This window comes from Primulina tabacum, chromosome 6 (genome assembly GCF_025594145.1).
Source record: "Primulina tabacum isolate GXHZ01 chromosome 6, ASM2559414v2, whole genome shotgun sequence".
Taxonomy (NCBI): Eukaryota; Viridiplantae; Streptophyta; class Magnoliopsida; order Lamiales; family Gesneriaceae; genus Primulina; species Primulina tabacum.
In genome coordinates this window covers 5,342,118-5,366,141 of record NC_134555.1, presented here as the reverse complement: position 1 = coordinate 5,366,141, position 24,024 = coordinate 5,342,118, and the positions used below count along the sequence as shown (strand labels likewise).

Below are 24,024 nucleotides of genomic sequence, written 5' to 3'. Positions count from 1 at the left end.
AGCATGTCCCGGGAGTTGGGAATGGTCGAGGTGTGGTTCCCCGAGCCAGGGTGTAGTGCCCTGGGCTTTTAAGAACCAAGGTACGGAGCCTTGGGCCGGGGAGCATGTCCCGGGACTTGGGAATGGTCGAGGTGTGGTTCCCCGAGCCAGGGTATAGTGCCATGGGCTTTTAAGAACCAAGGCACGGAGCCTTGGGCCGAGGAGCATGTCCCGGGACTTGGGAATGGTCGAGGTGTGGTTCCCCGAGCCAGGGTGTAGTGCCCTGGGTTTTTAAGAACCAAGGTAGGGAGCCTTGGGCCTGGGAGCATGTCCCGGGACTTGGGAATGATCGAGGTGTGGTTCCCCGAGCCAGGGTGTAGTGCCCTGGGCTTATTTTTAATAATTGGGGCTTCGTATCTCCCGGGATAAAACAAAAGAAACACTCATAACATTTTTTCTTTAAGAAAATAGATCTTTCATTTTTTTCTTCAACCAAACAATTACATCTGTTAGGCATAATACTTCTTTAAATTAAATACATTCCAAGGCCTTTTGAGAGAATGTCCTTGAGCATCTTCTAAATAAAAGAATCCCGAGCTGACTCTTCGGGTGATTTTATAAGGTCCTTCCCACCGAGCTTCCAGCTTCCCAACATCCCCAGTGAGGTTGACTTTCTTCATGACTAGATCCCCTACTTGGAAGTCTCGGATCCGGACCTTTCTGTTATATGATTTCATAACCCGGCTCATGTATGCCTCCATTCGAATGAATGATCGGTCTCTCTTTTCTTCTACCAAGTCCAATTCCATGGCTCGGCTTTGGTCATTTTTATCCGGGTAAGATTCTACCCGGGAAGAAGTTTGCCCGACCTCAAATGGAAGGACTGCTTCAGAACCATATACTAAGCTGAAAGGAGTTTCTTGAGTACGTGCCCGGAGAGTAGTTCTGTAAGCCCATAGAACACTGAATAATTCTTCCACCCAATCTTTTCCTTTGCCTTGTAGCCTTGTTTTCAGTGCTTGTACAATAATTCTGTTGACAACTTCTGTTTGACCATCGGCTTGAGGATAGGCAACAGAGGTGAAAGATTGAGTGATCTTCATTTCCCGGCACCACGACGTAATTTATTTGCCCTGAAACTGTCTTCCGTTGTCCGAGATCAATCTTCTGGGCACCCCAAACCGGCACACAATATTTTTCCACAGAAATTTTAAAACTTCTCGCTCAGTGATTTTAGCCAAGGGCTCAGCTTCTACCCACTTCGAAAAATAATCAACAGCTACTAGCAAAAATTTCTTCTGAGCCCGGGCAATCGGGAAAGGGCCTACAATATCCATGCCCTACTGATCAAAGGGGCAAGATGCCCAAGCAGGCTTCATGAGAGTGGCCGGGCTCTGTCGAAAATTTGAATGATGTTGACAGCCCTCACAAGCTTGGACCACTCGAGTAGAATATTGACTAAGAGTTGGCCACAAGAACCCGGCAAGCATTGTCTTCCGGGCCAAAGATATTCCTCCGAGGTACTCAGCACAGCACCCTTCATGAATCTCTCGGAGGACATAATCCACCTTTTTCTCTGATAAGCATTTCAAAAGAGGTCCCTGGAATGATCTCCTGTACAAAATATTATTTAAGAGAACAAACCTGGGAGCTTGTCTCTTAATCTTTTGAGCTTGAGCGTTGTCCTCGGGTAATTCATTATTCATAATGAATTTAATCAGAGGTGTCATCAGGAGTCCTCGGGTACTGGTGATATTTCTTCCTCGGTGGAGAGGATCAGCCGAGAAACATGCAAGACCTCCCGGGTGCTAACTTCTAACAAAGAAGCAGCCATTTTTGCCAGAGCATCTGCCTCGCCATTCTCCTCCCGAGGTATTTGTTCAATACTCCAATCGGCAAAGATTTCTGCTTGGGCTCGAATGAGCTGTAAATATTTGAGCATCCTGTCATCCTTAGCTTCATAAACACCTTTTATCTGTTGAGTGATGAGCTGTGAATCAGAATACAGGATAATCCGGGAAGCTCCAACTTCCCAGGCAGCTCGAATACCGGCGAGGACAGCTTCATACTCGGCCTCATTATTGGTTACCCGGGAATCAATCCTTAATGCCAATTTAATATTTTCTCCCGGGGGAGATATTATTACAACCCCTACCCCACAACCCACAAGGCTAGACGTCCCATCCACAAATACTCTCCATACTTCTTCTTCCTCGGGTTGAATCATCTCGGATAAGAAATCTGATAAAGCTTGTGCTTTGATGGCAACCCGAGGTTTGTATTCAATGTTGTATTCTCCCAACTCTATTGTCCACTTGATCATCCGCCCGGATACTTCTGAATGAGTCATGATTCTGCCAAGAGGGCTATTGGTAAGAACAATGATTTGATGTGACAGGAAGTAAGGTTGTAGCTTCCAGACGGTCATGATCAAGGCTAAAGCAATCTTCTCTATATCACTATAATGGAGCTCGGGGCCTCTGAGAGCATGGCTGACATAGTAGACAGGCTTCTGATCAGAGCCTTCTTCTTTTATTAGAACCGAGCTGACAGCACACTCCGTAGTAAACAGATAAACGAATCTTTTCCCCGGGCTCCGGCTTCACCAATACAGGGAGCTCTGCAAGGTGAATCTTCAAGTCCTGGAAGGCCTGTTCACATTTCTCATCCCACCCGAATTGTTGGGCCTTCCTTAGAACTTGAAAAAAGGGATAACTCCTGTGTTCTGATCGAGACATAAATCGAGACAAGGAAGCAATCCTCCTGGTCAGCTTCTGTACTTCTTTGACAGATCGGGGAGATGGCATGCACAACACGGATTTGACTATTTCGTGATTTACCTCAATCCCCCGATCGGTCACTATGAAACCCAAAAACTTGCCACTCTTGACACCAAAAATGCATTTGGCAGGGTTGAGCTTTATCCCGTAATGCATCAGAGTGGCAAAGGTCTCTTCCAGGTCAATAATGAAATTTGCGACCTCTTTAGACTTGCCCAGGGTGTCATCCACGTATACCTCCATATTCCGGCCCAGTTGCTTCTCAAATACTTTGTTCATGAGACGCTGGTAAGTGGCCCCTGCATTCTTTAACCTGAAAGGCATTACAACATAGCAAAATCTACCTCCCGAGGTGATGAAGCTGGGCTTATCTTGATCATTCTTGGCCAAGGGAATTTGATGATACCCCTGGTAAGCATCCATGAAACTCAGCAGTTCAAAGCCCGAGGTGGAATCCACCAGTTGATCGATTCTGGGTAGGGGGTAGTGGTCTTTAGGGCAAGCTTTGTTGAGGTCACGGAAATCTACACACATTCTCCACTTCCCGGTGGACTTAGGTACACGCACCACAAAAGCCATGTAGGAAATTGAATTTCTCGAATGTGGCCGGCCTTCAGCAACTCCTTCACTTGTTCATCAATAACTTTGTCCTTTTCAGGACCAAAGTGTCTCTTTTCTTGCTTCACCGTGTGAGATCCCGGGAGAATATTCAATTGATGCTCCGATATCAGGGGTGAGATCCCTGTCAATTCCTGTTGGGACCAGGCAAACACATGAATATTAGCTTTTAAACAATTGATCAGACTAACCCGGGTGGATGTACTGAGGTCCCGAGCCACCTGAATTTGCTGCCCTGGTCCGACCTCTATCGTCTCCTGCTCCTCCTCTGCCACAAAATGTACATCTCCCTTCTCCATTACTATTCCTCCTCCTTCATCCACTCTTTTTTTCTTTCCTTCCCTCCTAGTTTTGCTCTGATCAGCCCGGACTGCCTCCACATAGCACTTCCGAGAAGATGGCTGATCTCCCCGGATTTCTCCTACTCGGGCTCCCACAGGAAATTTGATCTTTTGGTGGTAGGTGGATGCCACGGCTCTTAATTCGTTCATAGCCGGTCTCCCCATAATGATATTATATGAAGATGGGGAGTCTACTACAGTGAAAGAGGTCATCACTGTCTTTTTGAGATCTTGGGAGCCTAAGGTTAGCGGCAAGACAATCTCTCCTTTCGGGTAAACCACATGGCCAGCAAAACCAAAAAGTGCGGTTTCCACAGCTTCCAAATGATAGCCCTGCAAATCCATCTGCACAAAGGCATCTTTAAAAATTACATTTACAGAGCTGCCCGAGTCAATAAAGAGCCTCAAAATGTCATAATTTGCCACCCGGGCTTGGATCACCAGGGCATCATTGTGAGGCAGATTCACCCCCTTTAAATCCTCTGGGCCAAAACTGATGATCGCTTCGTTCCTCCTTGTTCCCTCTACCTCCATACACTCCCTCCTACTCCTTGCTTTCCTCGCCCAGTTAGAGTCACCATCAGTGGATCCTCCAGAAATCGTTTTAATTAACCCCGTGGCAGGGGGCGAATTCTTCTTTCTCTCGGGCTCGGGCTCCCTCCTTCTCCCGGGCTCATTCCTTACATTGCCCCTTACATCTCCTCCCCGGGCACTAGATCCTGGCTGCCGAGATGTCCAAGGTAGCAATCTCGGTCTCTTGTTGGCTTGACTGGGTCCCGTGGCGGGAGGCAGGGCATAGTCTCCCTTCAATGTTTTACAGTCCTCGGTGTTGTGGTAGCACACTTTGTGGAGAGTGCAGAATCCTTTCTTCTCGGGCCGGGATAGTTGATAATCCGGGGCCAGATCTCTACTACATTCCTGTATCTCCCTCTCTCGGGCAATCTTTAAGGGCACATGGTGAGAAAAATGCCCTGGATTACCCCTTCTCTGTCCCTTCTCCTCGGGCTTAGATACTCGATCTCCTCTTTCCTTCCTCACAGCCTCTCTCTTCTGCTTCTGAGCTTCCTACATATTGATGTATTTTCTGCCCGGGATAATAAATTCTCGAAGTTCCCGGGCACTTTCTTAGTCAATGACTTGAAAAATTCACCATCTCTCAAGCCTTGGGTGAATGCAGTCGTCTTTGTCTCGGTGGCGCAAGTAGGAACGTCAAGAGCCACTGTATTAAATCTTTTGATGTAAGCCCTCAAACTCTCTTCCGGGCTCTGCTTAACTTCAAAGAGACTAAAAACAGTCTTCTTGTACTTTTTGCTGCTGCTGAAATGGTGTGAGAACACCTTTTGGAAGTCTTTAAAAGAGCCAAACCCTCAAACCATCTTTGAGCCAAATCCACCAATGTTGTCAGGAACACCTTACACTTGATTCGATCAGTGTAACAATGCAGCATGGCCATATTCTCAAACCTGACCAGGTGCTCCTCCGGGTCTGCATTACCATCATAATCTTTCACTTTGGAAGACTTGAAATTTCGGGGAAGGGGTTTCCGGACAATAATGTCAGCAAATGGGCATCCTTTGGTGATTGCCCGGGAAGTGCTCCGGCTCTCCAACTGTCCTTCCAGGACCTTCATCTTCTGTCTCAACTCCAGCAATTCTTCTGCCACAGTCGGAGATTTGGACCCGGCGCTGGACTCCTCGGCCTCCTGTCTCTCCTCCTCCTCCCTCATCTCCTGCTCCTGTCTATCTCCGGGTGGTGTAACATCCTGAGAAACTTTTTTCCTGGCCATAACTTTCTTTATTGCATCGGATACAATTTTTTTCAACTCTTCCGGGGTCATGGTAATGAGATTTGGTCCGGTGTTATTACCACCACCTTGTCTTGAAGTCTGCGCTCCATCCTCATGGGCCCGAGAATTATCTTGGTTGGTTCTTCTTGTACGAGCCATATCAACGTCTTAATCTCGATTTCCCATAGACGGCGCCAATGATGCGACCTCGTTGAAATGGATGAGCCGAGTAAGGGGCTCCAACGGATCAAATCAGTAATTTATAGTGTTTGGGAGTTTGAGTGAAGGTAATGGCTGTAACAACACGTGCAAACAAGAAAGGAACTCGTGAATGGGCGCCGAAGGAGTGTCTGGCATAGCCACTCCGATGCTAAAGTCCGCAAGTAGAAGACGAACACAAGCAATATTCGAGAGAAATATGTAAGTGCTTGAGAGTTGAAGGATTTCAGAATCATTAAATGACATTAATACCTGCTATTTATAGTAGAAAAAATGGGGTAGGTACCTCGATTCTCGTGCCACCTACTAAGTATGGCAAGTCGGCTGCCCATACTTGTAGCTTCTGATGACTTCTAGGACACTCCAAGCCCAAGTGGTTCTGACAGACTAGACGGCCTGTATCAATCATACTCGAGTGTGGTGCAAGTTTCGAGGTGACCCGGGTAACAGAGTACCCGGGTGGTTGGTGGAGAGCCCGGGCTTATGATGATTGCCCGGGAAGGGCTGCAGTGCCCGGGTAAAAAGATCTGCCTGGGTCTTCAGGAAAGTAACCGGCATATTGGCTATGATCTGGGCTATCCAAGTAACAAACCGGGTTAACGATGACCCGGATCCTTATGGGGGTATCACCATATATGATACCGTAAAGAAATATAAAAATGAATGTTTTGATATAAAATTTTGGAAATCTCTGTCTTATCAGCACAATTAGTAACATATACCAAGGACTGAACACTTTGACATGTGTTTTGGAATATGTAGTAAGTGATAGTTGGCTTTCTTGTAAATTTAAATTAAATTAGTTGGCTTTTTGTAAATTTAAATTAAATTATTATTTTATCGTTATTTGCATATGCTGTTTGGATATTTATATCTTTAAATTAAATAAAATATTTAAGTATCTATTTAATTATTAGGACAATTCGTTCATTTTTTATATGTCAATATTAGTACATATACCGAAGACTGAACATTCAAGTTTTGGAATATGTGGTAAGTTGATTGTAACCAAAAAATTAAATCTTAAGGTTTTTTTTATAAATATTTGGATCAGTTTTTCATCAAAAATATATATAATTGTTTTTTTATTTGGCATTTTGGTAAATTTAAACATACAAAAAAATTATGTTTAGTCGTCATGTTGGTAGATTTGATAATTTTTCTATTATCGTATCTCCTTATTATCTTCAAACTTAAATAGTTTAAAAGAAATGTCAATTGCACATTATGAATATGATGATAGACGTATCCTTAAATAAACTTTAAAATTAGATGATTTTATTCTAAATTTAAATTATATTATTATTTTATAATTAGTTGCATGTGAACCGGAGAGGTTTCTCTAGGCCAAAACCTCTAAAATTTACTGAGATTGGGATTGTTGTTCGAATTTGGCTGGATTTTCTTGGACACGGATATCATTGTTTTGAAGAGTTTTAGGGAGTTAATGTTTGAAATTTCAAGTACATTTAAAGATTGAATAAAAATTATGTCTCATGAATGTCAGAGTGTCTTTTGGCTTTCCACATTCTTGAGTTAATTGAAGACTTTTGGTTTTTCATATTCTTGAGTTATGGGAAGATTAATTGAGTTAATTAATCTCGCATGACTCTTGGTGTGCATTTTGGGGCTTATAAATGGTGTTCATTTCCTCATTTCAAACATATGAAAATCTTATCTCTTTCAAGTATTCTCTTGCATTTCATATTGTTAGCTTTTCATTTGGCCTCCGTTAAATCTTGGTGATAAAGTAAAGGTACTTTTTCAGTTCGCCGTAGTAGTGTCTCGTGCTAAGTCACTGCTGGTTGTTCCATTGTATCAGGGAAACAGACGTCCAAGACGATCCTCGAAGCACATACAGGAGGGAACGAATCTGTTTTAAGGACACTGTACTTCGTACAGGCCTCGGTTTGGTATACTTTAAGCTTTGCTCTACTGTGTTTTCTTCACCATTTAGTTCATTGTTTTTTACGAAAGTTACTGTACTTTATCGTTCGATATATCATGCAACAGTTAAAAAATGCAATTGGAGAACAGAGCGTGGATCTTGCAATAGGCCAATGGAGCAGACTAAACAATGTCGTGATGATATTTGATAAAGGCCATCATCTTCTCTACAAATTCATTGATGAATTCGCACTCACATTCGATGGGAACAAATGGGGTCACTATGGACCTTATCTAGTTTGGCGGGTCGTCTCTCGAGGCTGAGTGAGAGAGGCTTGAATACAGCGTCACAGTTTTGCCACCCATGGCATTTTATCTGGTGGATTGGAGTAGGATTGGTAGCCTATTTCATCTGCCAAGAAATGCGAGTCAGTCAATATGTTGCTTGGAAAACTGAAGCAAATTACAGCCAAAGCTATGCAGTTCATCTCTGGAATAAGCAGAGTAAAGGATTTAAGGTTGAAGAAGGAAGTATCATACAACACATGATGACGAGTTCTTTTGTGCTGTGTAATTCATCTTCGTCATCCGTACGGTGAGACAAACCTCACGCACTCAACCGGACGGCTGCAGTTGGCCTGTTACTAGGAAAACAGATAAAATTTCATTTGACAGTTGTAGGATTTTAATGTGTAGTTTTGTATCAATTCAGTCTATTTTAATGGAATAGAAATGTCAGGGAAAACAATTATAGCTAGCTACAATCATGTGTTGTGTAAGGCCCGAGATTTTAATTACTGTAATCTGAGATGATTTCTGGGTTAATTAAGGTAAATATGGACGGAATGGATTAGACCGGGAAAGCCGCAAAATATGTGTGAGGGAAGTGTCATTCGCGCACATGCGCAACTTAATGCGCGAGCCATGCGCAATTTGGCCAGAAGACCCGGCGCATATGCGCGGAGTGAGATCGCGCATATGCGCGAGGTGATAGGTAGCACAAGTAAGAACTCCAGAGAGTTCGGCGCACATGCGCGGCAGAAGGCGCGCATATGCGCGGGTAGTGGAATGCACGAGACAGTAGGTCTCGCGCATATGCGCGACGTATGTGCGCGCATATGCGCGAGCAGTCCAGCAGCTGATTTCCGGATAGAACTTCCGGCGCATATGCGCGGGCCTTGGGCGCGCATATGCGCGCGGCATGCAAAACAAGAACAAGCCACTTGCCATAACCGTAAGCAACACATGTATATATATATATATATATATATATATATATATATAAAGAATAAGCAGTATTCTTATCGGAAGCAAAAGAAAGAAAGGAACGAAAGAAGCAAGTTCTGATTTTGATCGAGATTTACGAAAAATCCGCTCGTCTGATTTTGAATCTGAGTACAGTACCGAGTTCTTAGCGCCGACAGCTATAACGGGACGTAAGTTTTGTTACGTTTTGATGTCATTTGAAATTATGATGTTGTTAGAATTGAATAGGAATCATATATGGTATTTCTGATACAGTGGACATTGTATAATCGAAGTCAGATTAAAGAACAGACTGGTTATGTAATTGTTATGATTTTTGGAATTGATTAATTGAGATTCGATATCAGATTTGTATTGTTATTGAAATTATGAGTTGCACCGATATTGATTATGAGTTCTGGTATTATATCTGTGGTGTTGAAATTGACGGGGTTATCGTGACTGTATTGTTGTGCCGTCGAAACATCCGTAAATTGATATTGATCAGATTCGGTATTGGTTGAGATTGTATTGTGCTACCATATGTCGATTGCCACTAATCAGATTATGTTTTGATTTGAGTATTAATCAGAGCAGGTTTTAAACTGAGTTATATACTGATATTGTATCTATTCGATTGTCATTATCAGATTGGGTATGGACGGAGTTGAATTCGAGACTTCGTCTTCGTCAGACCGAGAAGATAAAGGTATAAATTAATGTTGAGTTGGGATTGCACAACTCGAGTGAGGTTCGACTCGAGTTTCCCTAAATCACATACTTTATTTTATTGCATTGTTATTTGCAATTGAATGTGGTTGATATTTTTGGTCTATGGATTTATAGACAACGTATGTCTTGAGTCATAGGCGGATGTGCCTAGTTGTAGACATTTGATCTTGTGACAGGAGGGCCGGATAGTGAGGACTCGTCACTGGCCCATTGCACTTTGTCACAAGATAGGATATTGGTGAAAATGCCAAAAGTCTGTGACGGTTAGGTCAGGACACCGGATGTTTGGCTATATCGGAGTTGATAGAACTGGAGTCTTTTCTATTACTGATATTCGATATGGAAAGAGTCAAAGTCCGTGAATAAGAACATACCACCACCCCGATCGGGAGTGTAGGTGGGTGTATGTTCTTATTCCGAACGGGATCCCTAGATTAGGACTGAGTCGAGTCTGAGTCTGAGAATCACGGAGAGTGATTCATTACTTGATGTTGAATTATGTTTCTGATGATGATACATGTTTAGAATATGATTTATTCTTGATAGTGATTTATGTTTAGGATTATAATACATGTGATGAATATTTGATTCATGTTTCTGATTTTGATACATGTTAGGAATATCTGTTATATGCTTTATATTGTTTTTATGATTGTATGTATACATGGTTTATACTGAGAATATAATTCTCACCGGAATTATCCGGCTGTTGTCTTGTTTGTATGTGTGCATAACAACAGGTGGGACAGGATAAGGGTCAAGAAGAGAACGAGGCTGGACTAGATAGCGTGGAGATCCTGGCTCAGAAATGGACTAGGATTCAGTACTTGATCTATAGTAATTGAAATCTAGTTTAATAGGAATGTATTAAGTACTAGACTTGTACTTTAACTTTAATATGTAAATTAGATTGATTTACGTTACGTTTCCGATGTGTATTTAAAAAATAATAATTTTATGTCCCACATTACTTAATTGTTTTATTTGATATTAAAAACGATTAAGGAACTGATTAGCGTCCGGGTCCCCACATGTTGTAAGTTTGATAATGAAAATACAAAATCTATATTCCATAAATTGATCATTTGGAACATGCTCAATTTTTTGTTCCTATAAATATTGAAAAACTCAGACTCTAGGATAGATAATTTTCCTCCTAATTTGTTATGTTTTTTTTTTAAAATGTTCTTCATTTTTTCAGATATTCTATTTTGGCTTGGTTGCACCAATATTGAAGCCAGGACCATCTATAAAAATTTGGAGGAGTGCAAAAATAATACATGATAAATCGTTGAGTGACCAGATGCATTTCGAGGGTTAGTAGTTATCCATGCACAATCATAGTAACATGGCTCCAACATCACAATCGCAATGCACGGAACCACACACATCGTCATGCCATATGAAACCCTTCCCAACGAATATCGGAGCGGCCGGGTCATGTATTCGGGCAGCAAATGCGTCACAGATGCATGGCTCCATGCATAAAATTTCCAAAATACCTTGTGCGTTCAACACATGACAATGTTACTTTATGAACAAACAAGAAACAAAGGAATGAAATAGAGAATATGAAGTAAGATTTTATTTCTTACTTCAGAAATGTTTACAACCTTGTGCTCATTATATAGAGCTGAAAATGGATAATAACAAACAACAAATAACTCCTACAAAAAAGGAACGTTCACTACCAGACTTCCAAAAAACTTGGTAAACATGGACTTGGTAAAACAAACAAACTAAAATTAAAAAGAGAACTAAAAAAGCAAACTTGAACTATTAAAAGAACTTGACTTCAACAATCCCTCCCTTAAACTAGAAGTTTTTAAACTTCAGTTTATATGCAGTAAACCAACTCTAGCCTTCAAACATGGTTTCCCAAAGTGCAGACTCCAAGTATCTTTCTCAGCTTCAGAAATGGAACTAGTTTAAGGGGCTTAGTTAAAACATCAGCAATTTGATCATCACTCATGCAGTAAACAAGATCAATTACTCCTTCCTTCACTAGATCTCTCAGATAATGATATTTCACATCTATATGCTTGCTTTTTCCATGAAGAACAGGATTTTTAGAAAGCTTGATTGCAGAGCTGTTGTCACAATAGATTATAACAGGTCCTTGTTGCTTGAAGTTCATCTCTTCGAGTAAATTTTTTAACCATACAGCTTGGCTAGCACAAGAAGTTGCAGCTATGAATTCTGCTTCTGTAGTTGATAAAGTGACGATTGTTTGTTTCTTTGAAGACCAAGAAACAGCTCCTCATCCCAGCATGAAAGCATATCCCGAGGTGCTCTTCCTATCATTCAAATCTCCAGCATAATCAATATAAGCAAAAGCCAGCAGATCTGATTTTTCTCCTTTCTTGTAGAACAACCCAATTTCAGAAGTACCTTGCAAGTATCTTAAGATCCTCTTGGCAGCTAGAAGATGCATTTCTGTTAGAATTTCCATATATCTACTAATGAGACTTATAGAATACATAATGTCTAGCCTCGTTGCTGTTAAGTACATTAAACTTCCCACAATTTTCATGTAGAGTGTGCTGTCAACTCTTTTTCCTTCATAATCTCTAGTTAACTTTAGACCAAACTCTGTAGGTGTGCTTGTTGCATTACAATACTTCTTTCGAAACCTGTCTAGAATTTATTGGATGTATTTCTTTTGAGAAATAAAAATCCCATCAACAGATTGTACTATTTCAAAGCCAAGAAAATAATGCAATTTTCCAAGATCAGACATATCAAATTCATCCATTATAGACTCTTTGAATTTGGCAAACATGTTGCTATCATTTCCAGTGAAGATAAGATTGTCAACATATAAACACACCACAAGTATCCTACCCCCATTTCTAATTTTAATAAAAAGTGTATGCTCATATGGACATTTTCGAAAACCTTCTCTCAAAAAATAAGCTTCAATTCGACTATACCAAGCCCTTGGAGCTTGTTTTAATCCATATAGAGCATTTTCAATTTATACACTTTGTGCTCATTTTCAGTTTTAATATAACCAAGGGGTTGATCAATAAATACCTCTTCTTTCAACTCTTCATTCAAGAAAGCCGATTTCACATCTAATTGAAATAAAGGCCATGAATTTTGTGCATCTAATGCGATCATCAACCTGATTGTATCATGCCTTGCAACAGGAGCAAAAACTTCTTTATAATCGACACCAAATTCTTGCTTGTATCCCTTCGCTACTAGTCGCGCTTTAAACTTGTCAACTTCGCCGTTCACTTTTAGCTTTGTCTTATACACCCATTTTACGCCAATGGTCTTTTGCCCTTTTGGAAGCTCCATTAACTCCCAAGTGTTATTTTTTCCTATGGCTGCAATTTCAGCATCCATTGCATTTCTCCATTTTGATTCTTTAACTGCATCTTCAAAAATCACTGGATCACAATCTGAAAATAGAGCAAAATGAGTGAGTGGATCCTCATTATCACTAATTCCTTGTACTTCATAGTCCTCCATCCATGCAGGTCTTCTTCTAATGCGTTGAGACCGTGACTACTAGCTGCATCAGTTTGTTCACTTGATAATATGCCATTAGTTTCATCCGGTTGACTTTGTGGGGTGGATGGAGCCAAATCTGCTGATTGTTGTTCCTCCTCTTCATCAAATTCACTTAGAAGTTTTTGTCCTACTTGATTGTCTTGCCATGTCCAGAATCTGCCTTCATCAAAAATGACATCACGACTAGTAACAATTTTTTTTTTATGATAGGATTATATAACCTGTATGCTTTTGACTGATCACTAATGCCAAGAAAAATGCATTTTTCTCCTTTATCATCTAGCTTTTTCCTCTTCTGATCTGGAATATGAGCATATGCTATACACCCAAAGATTTTGAAGTGATTTACATCAAGTTTACGTCCATTCCAAGCTTCTTCAGGTGTCATATTTTTAACAGCAAGTGTAGGACTTCTATTCAAAATGTGACTGCTCCAGTTGACTGTCTCAGGCCAGAAAGTTTTTGGAACACCACTCTTAGTCAAAAGACTTCGCACCATATTCAGAATTGTGCGATTTTTTCTTTCACAAACACCATTTTGTTGAGGAGTATAAGCTGCTGTAACTTGTCTCTTGATGCTATGCATTTCACAAAAATTCGCAAATTCTTGTGAGTTGTATTCGCCACCTTGATCTGTGCGAAGAACTTTAATTGGGCTGCCAACTTCTTTCTCAACGAACACTTTATAATTTTTGAATGCTGAAAAAGCTTCGGATTTTTCGTGCAAAAAATATACCCATATTTTTCGTGTAAAGTCATCAATGAAAGTAATAAGACATCTTTTACCTCCATTTGACGATGGATTTATCGACCCACAAATGTCGGAGTGAATCAACTCCAAAGGCTTCTTTGCTCTACAAGATTTCCCATGTGGAAATTGAATACGATGTTGTTTGCTAACAACACATTCTTCGCAAATCTGAGATGGAATTTCAATTTTAGGAAGACCTGTCACCATATTTCTTTGTTGAAGTGTCTTGAGACCACCAAAATTTAGATGTCCATAGCGGAAATGCCACAGCCAAGTTTCATCCTTCAATCTTGCTGAAAAAACATGAATTAGTTGTATTGTGAAGATACAAAGGAAACATTCGATTTGCTGTCATTTTGACTTGAGCAATTAAGCCCAACTTCCCATCTTCAATTCTGCAAATACCGTCTTTAATAGAAATTTCAAATCCTTTTTCTTGAAGCTGACCAACACTAAGCAAATTTGTTTTCAAATATGGAACAAGAAGAACATTAGAGATAGTGTGACTAGTGTTATTTTTGGTTTGGATTGTTAAGGACACTTCATCATCCTTTTCTGCAAAATGAGATTTTTCGTGTCCTTTGGATAAATTGGTTGAGCATTCAGATTTGTAATGCCCAAACTCATGACATCTGTAACACTCTACATTGGATTTGTCTACTGATTTTGATCTATAGGTGGTTGATTGGTGACCACCACGTCCTCTTCCTCTTCCTTGTGAATCATGAGCATGAATATTTTTAGCTCCTTGTTGTGAGTTTCTGCGATCATTATATCCTCTTCCTCGGCCTCTTCCTCGATCATATTTATGAAAAATTAAAGGATGTTTGTTTGTTGTAGCTTGCAAATCCTTCTCTTCTTTTTCTTGCTGAGCCATTTAATTTTCATGAACCAACAATGAGCCACACAATTCATCTACAGAAAGGACATCGAGATTTTTTGACTCCTCAATTGAACAAACAACATAATTAAATTTCGGTGTCATCGATCGAAGAATCTTCTCGATGACTGCTACATCTTCTATCTTTCCTCCATGGACACACATCTTGTTGACAATGGTCATTGTTCTTGAGAAAAAAAATCAGAAATTGACTCTCCAGAGTTCATGCGAAGTGTTTGAAGCAGTTGTCTTCTTGCTTTATTTGATCCTTGATATTTTTTTTTCATCGAATCCCAAATTTCCTTGGAAGTTTCTTTGCTAAGAATAATTTCCAAGATGGAGCGATCAATGGCTTGGAAAAGATAATTCTTTGCCTTCAAGTCCTTCAGCTTCAGCCCTTCTAACTCCGTCCTTTGCGCTTCCGAAAGCATAACACCAGCAGCTGGTTCTGATACACCAGAATCCACGACATGCCAATATTCTTTGGACCTCCAGAAGTTCTCCGTTAACATGCTCCAATGGTCATAATGACCATCAAACCCGTGGAATAGCCGGTTGAACAAATGTTGTGTGAGATGACATTTGTTATTTCAATTATTTCACTCCACTTATGTGGCTCTGATACCACTATTATTTTATTAACAAACAAGAAACAGAGGAATGAAATAGAGAAGATGAAGTGAGATTTTATTTCTTACTTAAGAAATGTTTACAACCTTGTGCTCATTATATAGAGCTGAAAATGGATAATAACAAACAAAAAATAACTCCTACAAAAAAGGAACGTTCACTACCAGAATTCCAAAAGACTTGGTAAACATGGACTTGGTAAAACAAACAAACTAAAATTAAAAAGAGAACTAAAAAAGCAAACTTGAACTATTAAAAGACTTGACTTCAACAGACAACACTATGCACGTACGAGGTTAATCACCAAGCCGGTTACTTTGAAATTTAACCTTTAAATACTTAAATTATTGACCTATTCTGAGGCAAAAACATATACTTAAGGATGTTATTTTTCAAAAAACATTTTTACGGAGAGTCAAATCTCCAAATTTTTCTTGCATGAAGCTGTGGAGATTTCTTACTTAAAATTTTAATCCGTAAATTGTTTTTTGATCCCAATTTAAAGAATTATACTAAAAGCTTTACCCATTGTAATCAAAATATTTTATAAAATATCTATTTTTATTTTATGAAATTTAATGATAATGCGATTTTTGTTCTTACCGATTCGGAAAACATTTTAATTTTCTAAAAACATATCATTCTTGTCGTACATAAAGTACTCAGTTACTCAAACATAGAAAGCCCATTTAAGTCGTTTTGGGCTTTCTATTAAAGCCCAAATCCAGACTAGAAAAATTAAGATCAAGTAAAGAAAAGGACCAAATATCAGATATTAGAACTAAGCCCAAATAATCAATCAGCCCAGTTCGTTGAGCGACCCGACCCATCAACTCCAATTTCCTTCCCCCCTCGCTCACGGTCACAGTTTAATCTCACTCGGAGGAGAACTTGAGAGAGCAGAGAAGATGCCCGCGGAAGTAGCGAACGGTATTGTAGAGGCAGTAACTTACCAGAACAGAGATTTGAAATCTCAGAACCCTAGCAACGCCGCAAAGAAATCGCGAGAGACTGAACGACGCCGGAGGCGCAGGAAGCAGAAGAAGAACAGTAAAGCTTCCCAGAGTGCCGCAGGAGGATACGACAGCGGAACCGACGCAGAGGAAGCCAATAGCAATGCTCATGAAGACTCCAAAGAGAACTCCGATCCTCTAAAGGTTGTTGCTCGTAACCCTAATTTTTTAGGTTTCAATTGCTGTGAATGTGAGCTTCGGATGTACCAATTTACTTTCCTTATCGCTCCACTCAATTTAGTGTTTGAGATGAATTTGGACTGGCATTTTGATGTGTTATCGTGACTCCCGAGCAGTCTCTTGTGGTTGATGCTCTGTTCATTTAACTGTCGATGTGAAAGATCCGATATAATTTATCTTTTGATCGTAGTTGAGATTGCTATGTCATGCTTACGTTGTGAAAATGCTGTTGAATTCTTTATCATTATTCTCTGGTAATAGTAGGAATTGCCTTTGTTTCCTATTTATTTTCATTAATTGACAGGTTTTACCGCTAGTAGAGGTCGAATATGTCCCAGAGAGAGCAGAATTGGAGGGTGAGTTGAGTGAGGAATTTAGAAAGGTTTTCGAGAAATTCAACTTCAAGGACAGTGCTGTTTCCGAGGTAAGAACTTGTAAATATATTGTTCGCTTGATTTGTTGTCAATTTTGAACTTGTTGTTGATTCCTTTTCTCCTTGGATATGCTTTCTCTCTCTTCTGCTCTACTCTAATTTTCTATTTTGTAGGAAAGTTTAAAGAAAGATGATTCTGCATCTGATGCAGCTTTGAAAAAGAAGGATGACTCTGATTCAGAAGAGGAAGAAGATACACAACAAAAGGAGAGAGGGATCTCTAATAAGAAGAAAAAGGTAACTTTTTCACACCAATAAATTATACACCTGATAATATCATGTTTGAGCGTAGAACGCATGGTTGGATAGATTTTCTTGCAGTTTGCAAAATTTGCAGTAACATTTCTGGCCCTAAACTTATCTTGTTGTCTTGTAGTTACAACGTCGAATGAAGATTGCTGAACTGAAACAATTGTCGTCTAGGCCTGATGTAGTCGAGGTATAGTTTATTATTATCTGATGCAAGCTTTATTGTTATTTGTTTCCGGGACCACATCTTTAATTTGTGTCTGTTTCTGATTTTCAAGATTCAGTCACTTCTTCGGTGTTTGAAACAATGTGCTTTCATTGTGACTTAATTATTTCATATTTAATTTATTTATTCTAACATACATATATTTTTTTAAAAATTTAAAAACATGCGCCTTGCTTCATTAAGGCGTGTGCCTCGCCTTGCGCCTCAGGATCCATAGCACTTGTGCGCTTTGCGACCTTGACAACTACGACATCAGCTGTTAAGCACATTACTTTTGCCGTGGATCCTAAGGTTCATTATGCTTAATTGTAGTTGCAACTGTCCATATGACATCAAATGACATTTTATGGGGTATGCTCAATTTGTGAAACGTATCATGCTACCAAAATTATTAGGAAGTATATTATTTTCATATTGGATAATTTTAATAGAAATTGTGGATGCTACAAGTTGCATCATGACATATTGTTTAAGTAGTCTTGGAAGTTTGCTCTATTGATGTTTCTGACATATTTTGTACACGATCTGACTTGGTTGGTTATCTTTATTGGGCCACCTGTATTTATTTGTTTGAATTAAATATTATGATTTTTTTCGTGAAGTATAGAGATTGATATAAATATATTTTTGGAAAAATGATTGATAATGAGGTGATGATGTTTGATTTAATATTGAAGAATTGGAAATGGGGTTTGGGAAATCAAAAACACACATTGCAATAGTTTTCAAACTGATTGTAGAAGAGTACCTGTAGCATGCAAACATACTATAGGTTTGTTGGATTTGAGCTACTCTTGAATTTATTTCTTTAATATGATATTTTGTGCATATGTTACACTGTCAAGGTGGGAGAATCAGAGATCTCACCTTTTATCCAATGTTAAGAGGCTTAAAATTATCATTTGCTAAGCGCACTGTGGCACATTAATTCTTCTTCCTTTTTCTTTAATATTAACATAAGCAAATTTCACCTGCTTGATAGTGAAGCACTATTTTTTCTATAGTTGGCATTAGTGATGTTATGTGTAGGAGTCATTGTTTTCCCTTGACCATGTTCTTGTGGTATGCCATTGATTGATGGAGATGAATTTTTTCCAGCAATTGTTTGACACTTGTTGTTTTGACTCCCTAGGTGTGGGATGCCACTTCATCAGATCCCAAGCTGCTAGTGTATCTGAAATCATACCGCAACACTGTCGCAGTGCCACGACACTGGTGTCAGAAAAGGAAATTTTTGCAGGTGAATTATTGTGGCTGATATGCATATTGTTTCATAATACACGTTTGTGTCACTGGTCACTACTATTTGTTTGATAAGAACTCATCTGAAAGGGAAAGGAAGTGGGTTTGATTAAGTGATGGGTTTGGGGAAGAGTGTGATAGATGGCAAAGTCGATGATGTTTGTCTTATACATATATATGGTTCTTGCAGGACAGCAGCACTGGCAATTGTGGAGCCTCAACATGTAGGTGTATGGCAAGGGGAACCTTGCATGAACTTCCTTTTAATCTGTTTGCTAGTCTGGGATGGGGTGTAGATAATTTATAATGCTGTCATAATAATTATAAAAACGCCTCACAAAGTAGTTTTTCTGGGAGCTGAACCTGCAACTCTTGATGGCACAATGCCAAGGAATTTGCATGGGATTTTAATATTTACACTTCAATTTAAAGCTTACTATAATATCTATACTGTCATTCCTAGAGGATTTTAAACCCATTTGATTTGCATGTACAATTTTATGCTGGTTTAGTTTCATCTCATCATCTTTTTTAATTTTGCTTTGCAGGGAAAGCGAGGTATAGAAAAACTTCCCTTTCAGCTTCCTGACTTTATTGCTGCCACAGGAATTGAGAAAATAAGACAAGTGAGACCAATGTTTCCTCTTTGTGGTGATATTCACTTTAATGCCAGTTAATGCATTTTCATTAGTGGTTTTTAAAGTATCCCTTGTCCCACATGAATTTAGAAAAAGAAGTTTGAAAGGGTTTATAATGATTTAAAATGAACTTCTATACCAACTTGACTTAACTTTTTTCATAAAGTGAGGACATATACAAAGTACTTTATACAGGAGCCCATTATGCAGTCGTGATTGCATAGGCCTAGGTCCGGGACGTGATAGTTTTGGTCATTCTTATTGCTTGGGTCAAACCTTATTATGGATTTACTGAGCAACAGACAATAAGCCCTGCAGGCTAAAACTTAAAAGAGTACATTGTAAGTTTAAGATTGATTATATCTCCTGATTTTATTTGAAAGGAACAAAAGAGAAGTTTTTGAATGTGAGAGGGCTTTTGGGTAGTTTTGTTCCTTCACTGGCATAACAAATTGGTTAAGCATTTCAAATAAATAGGTTTGGAACCTTTTGGTGGTGTTTTTCCTTGCATGTGGCTATAGAAAAACATTTGGGTGGTGATATTGTTCCCAGTCATTTTGATGTATTCTTTGTGCGTTTGGAGTTTAACCTTCCCCTTTTGCTTTTCAATGCTAAAAAAGATTCACGTTTTTGTTTCTTTTGGCCATTTTGTGTCGATTGTGTCAACTACAGAGAGTTTACTTGGATGCGTAAACTGCCTTCCCCATGGTCTCATGCTTAATCTATTGCCATCTCAAGCTTGAGAAATTCAGATTTTTAATCCATCAGTACGAGGAAGAAAAAACCTAGGCCTTTAAAACAATAAGTGCCGTCATTAAATAATTTTCTGGTCGGCTTATGGCGTGTATTTTTATGCTCTTTAAGGCTAATGATGAACATTGATTATGATTACCAGTTATTTGCATTTTGTATTATCGTAAATGTAAAAAGCCACAAAAATACACTTTTATCCGGCGCATATTCTGGCAACTGGCGGTAAAAATATTAGGAGAGTGGGTCCATATAATGATTGATCCTGGGGTATTAGTTGTTACATTATGTTATTTCAATCAAGGTGTTTCCTCATCTTATTTTCTTCTCTTGATGTTGGGATAAGTTACTGTGCATTTGTTCTTGTTGTTACATTTTTTATTTACTATATTTTATCTGTACTTACATTGATGAATTTTGGTTTTACTTGCCAGGCGTACATTGAGAAGGAGGATAGTAAGAAATTGAAACAGAAACAGCGTGAGAGGATGCAGCCTAAAATGGGAAAAATGGACATTGATTATCAGGTCTTTTGATGTCCTAACTTTTAAACTATTTTACGGAACAAAGTCTCTAGTCATAGTAATTATGAGATTAGAATGTGTAGGGTCCTTCCTGTATGAGATCTTTCGTAATATTTTCCTATTGAAGATTTTTGCACATCCTTTTCGTTTCAACTTTTGTAGGTCCTGCATGATGCCTTCTTCAAGCATCAGACTAAACCTAAGTTGACATCACATGGTGATTTGTATTATGAGGGAAAGGAATTTGAGGTATGAAACTCAGTGTATATTATTATACGAGACATTGCCCGTTTTTTTTCATACTGTACAGATGCAGCTGTTATTGTTTTTCTAAGATATAATTCTGATTAGCGTAATGCATGAATTTATTTGTAATTATGATTTATCCATGTCCCATGATTTTATGTTGGTTGTGGAGGCGCATCAATATTTCTGTTTTATTTTTGTTTACTTGAGTGTTGGTGTTTGCATTCTGACTTTAAGATGATCTTTTCTCATAATTTTGTATCATTCATTTTTATTTGAGAGTACCTGGCAGTTTCTAAACTTTTGATTTTCTTCTACTACAAAATGTTGGTTAGTCACTTCAATTTGGATTGTATGCAGGTGAAACTTAGAGAAATGAAGCCAGGAACATTCTCTCAAGAGTTAAAAGAGGCTCTTGGCATGCCTGAAGGCGCCCCTCCTCCTTGGCTTATCAATATGCAGGTTGAACAATATATCACTTTGTTTATAGTTCTCCTCCACTTTTCTGTTTGGTATTTTTGGCTTCTTGCCCAATTTCAAATTGCAACCAGCTGTTTTTTTTTTCCATGGCAGAGATATGGTCCTCCACCTTCTTACCCTCAGCTAAAAATCCCTGGCCTCAATGCTCCTATTCCAGCTGGAGCTAAATTTGGTTATGGTCATGGAGACTGGGGTAAACCTCCTGTTGATGAAGTATGGTTGAGTTTTCTTTCCTTTGTAGTTTGATGCAATCTCTTCTAATTTTTAAGTGACCTTTTCCTTATGTTATCCTCTTTTCTGAATTAGTATGGGCGGCCTCTATATGGAGACGTTTTTGGTGTTTTACAACAAGATATGCCCAATTATGAGGTAAAATAAAATTAGCGTTTGAAAATATATTAACTATATGCCATGCTTTGTTAAGTATTTATTACTCCCCCCTCGCTTCCCTTTTCCTCCCTCCGCATGCCATCTGTTTCCTCTCATTCTATCTCACTGAATGTCTTTCAGGAGGAACCCGTTGATAAGACCAAACATTGGGGAGATTTGGAGGAGGAGGAGGAGGAAGAAGAAGAAGAGGAGGAGGAGGAAGAGGAAGAGCAGATGGAGGAAGAGGAACTGGAAGATGGCATTCAATCTGTGGACAGCCTTTCGAGGTGAAATCTTTGTTTTTGCCCTTTGTTCGATGTTGAGTATTTTAGAATAGGTGATGATAGTGTCATAGTAAATATAAGCAAGCCTTGTGTTCTGTTTTCAATTGATCATCAGTTTCTTAGTTTTGTTTTGTTCTTGCTTGTGGGTTTTAGTACTCCTACTGGTGTGGAAACTCCTGATGTCATTGACCTTCGTAAGCAACAGAGGAAAGAACCTGAGAGGCCTCTCTATCAAGTAGGTGCCCCTTTAAAAAATTTCTTCACTGTTAACAAGCCTTTCTTTTGATTTTTCTGGAGGAATAATTTTCATTTCGTGCTTGGTGAAGGTCCTTGAAGAGAAAGAAGAGAAGATAGCCCCAGGAACTTTACTTGGAACAAGCCATACGTATGCAATCTGCTTCTCTTTGCATCGTAAATTTTTTTTTTTGGGATGATATCTTTCACTTGGAATTTAATTTACATTTGCTGTCAGGTATGTGATTAACACTGGCACACAGGACAAAACTGGTGCTAAAAGGGTAAGCAGTTTATAATTTAGATTATTTTTCTCTCTCTCTACCTCCGGGAGAGCTTAACTCAAAATTGGTATTGATGATATTGGGTAATTATGCTAGTTTTCTGTCCCACAATTTCTGCTAATATCCTTCTGTATTTAATCTGGTTAGTGTTTACATGTTCTCCTGGTGAAACAATGAAAGGTTAGAGTCTTGTGTATTGGTGTTGGTTTCTATGAAAATTGAATCTAATTAAATTTTCTTACATGATTAATCTGATTACGCAACCTGTACCTTGTGTGCATCCAAGTATCAGAATGTCGACATTATATAAGCATGTTTTAGTTTATCAGTATACTTTTGTTAAACATCCCTGAATTTTACCCATCCTATGAAAACCATGAAAGTAAATTTTTATCCCGCAGCTGATCAGCTTGGAAAACTGGTTCTTTGTAAGTTTGTAATTACATATTACGATGGACAACGTCAAACCTGTAGTTCCCATTCTAGTTTTTAATTTTGAATTTTAAAGTTTACCGTGACATTATATATGTGCAAGCTTAGGATATCTGCAAACATAATATGGTGCAAGTGAAAATTTCTACTGATGAATTTTTATTTGTAAATCTTGAGTCCTCGACATCTATTAAACTTTTTACCCTGGTCAGGTTGATTTGCTTAGAGGTCAGAAAGCAGATAGAGTTGATGTCACATTGGCACCGGAAGAGTTGGAACTCATGGACAATGTTTTGCCAGCCAAGTAAGTTCCACAGCATCCGCTCCCTTTCGTTCATTATTGATTGTTTGATATAATAAGATCTGGCTTATTGTTATGCCACTTATCCTCAGATACGAGGAAGCTAGAGAAGAAGAGAAGCTGCGTACTCAACGGGAGGATTTCAGTGACATGGTTGCTGAGGTACACTTAGTAAATAATATTGCGACCAAATATTATCCTCTTAGCGGCATTTTTATTCATTTCCTTTGGAAGAACTTCTGACCGGGTGAAATTGATACAGAATGAGAAGAAGCGTAAACGAAAGATGCAGGATAAGGAGAACAAATCGAAGAAGAAAGACTTCAAGTTCTAAGTGTCTGGTGGTGTTTTTTAATGAACAACTTTTTTTGTATGGCCTACGACCTCGTATGTTTGTATTAGTGCATTATCGTAGTGTAACAATAATATCCACCTTTTGCACTATTTGTTGGTCTTTATTTTCTATTCTATATTTCTCGAGTTTCTCTGCAGGAGTGAGCAGATCCAGACAATCAGCTCCTGAAGTGAATGTTAAAACCCACACACACAAGTTTAGGAAATTTAACGTATTTTACTTCATATTATGCCAAGCTACGTAAATTCATGATTCAAAATTTTGAACTAAGAAACTCCATCTTTTCTACCTTGACTTTCAGTGCGGGGCCATTCTTTTTCCCGACTAAACCCGTTAAAACTTCACATAAAAAGACTGTCGGTTCCTGTATCAGGGTAGACCTACGAGACTTGAGAAGAACAATCGAGCTGAAGA

General features: G+C 39.0%; 4 protein-coding genes across 4 annotated transcripts; 1 reads left to right on the top strand and 3 right to left on the bottom strand.

Moving 5' to 3' along the window:
* Positions 1-488: 488 nt before the first annotated feature.
* Positions 489-1,082, bottom strand: LOC142549952 (uncharacterized). Its single transcript, XM_075659197.1, has one exon. It carries the CDS (start codon positions 1,080-1,082, stop codon positions 489-491), a length of 594 nt encoding a protein of 197 aa, XP_075515312.1.
* A 237-nt stretch (positions 1,083-1,319) lies between these two features.
* LOC142549951 (uncharacterized) lies at positions 1,320-1,685 on the bottom strand. The gene has a single exon (XM_075659196.1). The coding sequence runs from the start codon at positions 1,683-1,685 to the stop codon at positions 1,320-1,322; it is 366 nt and encodes a 121-aa protein (XP_075515311.1).
* Positions 1,686-1,708: 23 nt separating this feature from the next.
* LOC142549950 (uncharacterized) lies at positions 1,709-2,329 on the bottom strand. The gene has a single exon (XM_075659194.1). The coding sequence runs from the start codon at positions 2,327-2,329 to the stop codon at positions 1,709-1,711; it is 621 nt and encodes a 206-aa protein (XP_075515309.1).
* Positions 2,330-16,200: 13,871 nt separating this feature from the next.
* LOC142548951 (uncharacterized) lies at positions 16,201-23,741 on the top strand. Its single transcript, XM_075657617.1, has 18 exons — positions 16,201-16,527; positions 16,868-16,987; positions 17,111-17,233; positions 17,373-17,435; positions 18,604-18,711; positions 19,262-19,339; positions 20,536-20,628; positions 20,788-20,874; positions 21,232-21,333; positions 21,445-21,564; positions 21,658-21,720; positions 21,862-22,007; positions 22,158-22,239; positions 22,331-22,389; positions 22,477-22,522; positions 23,167-23,258; positions 23,348-23,417; positions 23,518-23,741. The coding sequence occupies exons 1-18, from the start codon at positions 16,279-16,281 to the stop codon at positions 23,587-23,589; spliced, it is 1,773 nt and encodes a 590-aa protein (XP_075513732.1). The 5' UTR covers positions 16,201-16,278; the 3' UTR covers positions 23,590-23,741.
* Positions 23,742-24,024: the final 283 nt, after the last annotated feature.

Bases quoted from the DNA above. Each gene is read 5' to 3' on its own strand.
- LOC142549951 (XM_075659196.1), bottom strand. From the start codon at position 1,685: ATGAATAATGAATTACCCGAGGACAACGCTCAAGCTCAAAAGATTAAG.
- LOC142549950 (XM_075659194.1), bottom strand. From the start codon at position 2,329: ATGACTCATTCAGAAGTATCCGGGCGGATGATCAAGTGGACAATAGAG.
- LOC142549952 (XM_075659197.1), bottom strand. From the start codon at position 1,082: ATGAAGATCACTCAATCTTTCACCTCTGTTGCCTATCCTCAAGCCGAT.
- LOC142548951 (XM_075657617.1), top strand. From the start codon at position 16,279: ATGCCCGCGGAAGTAGCGAACGGTATTGTAGAGGCAGTAACTTACCAG. The intron at 16,528-16,867 runs GTTGTTGCTCGT...ATTAATTGACAG, and splicing joins AGAACTCCGATCCTCTAAAG to GTTTTACCGCTAGTAGAGGT. The intron at 20,875-21,231 runs GTATGAAACTCA...GATTGTATGCAG, and splicing joins ATGAGGGAAAGGAATTTGAG to GTGAAACTTAGAGAAATGAA.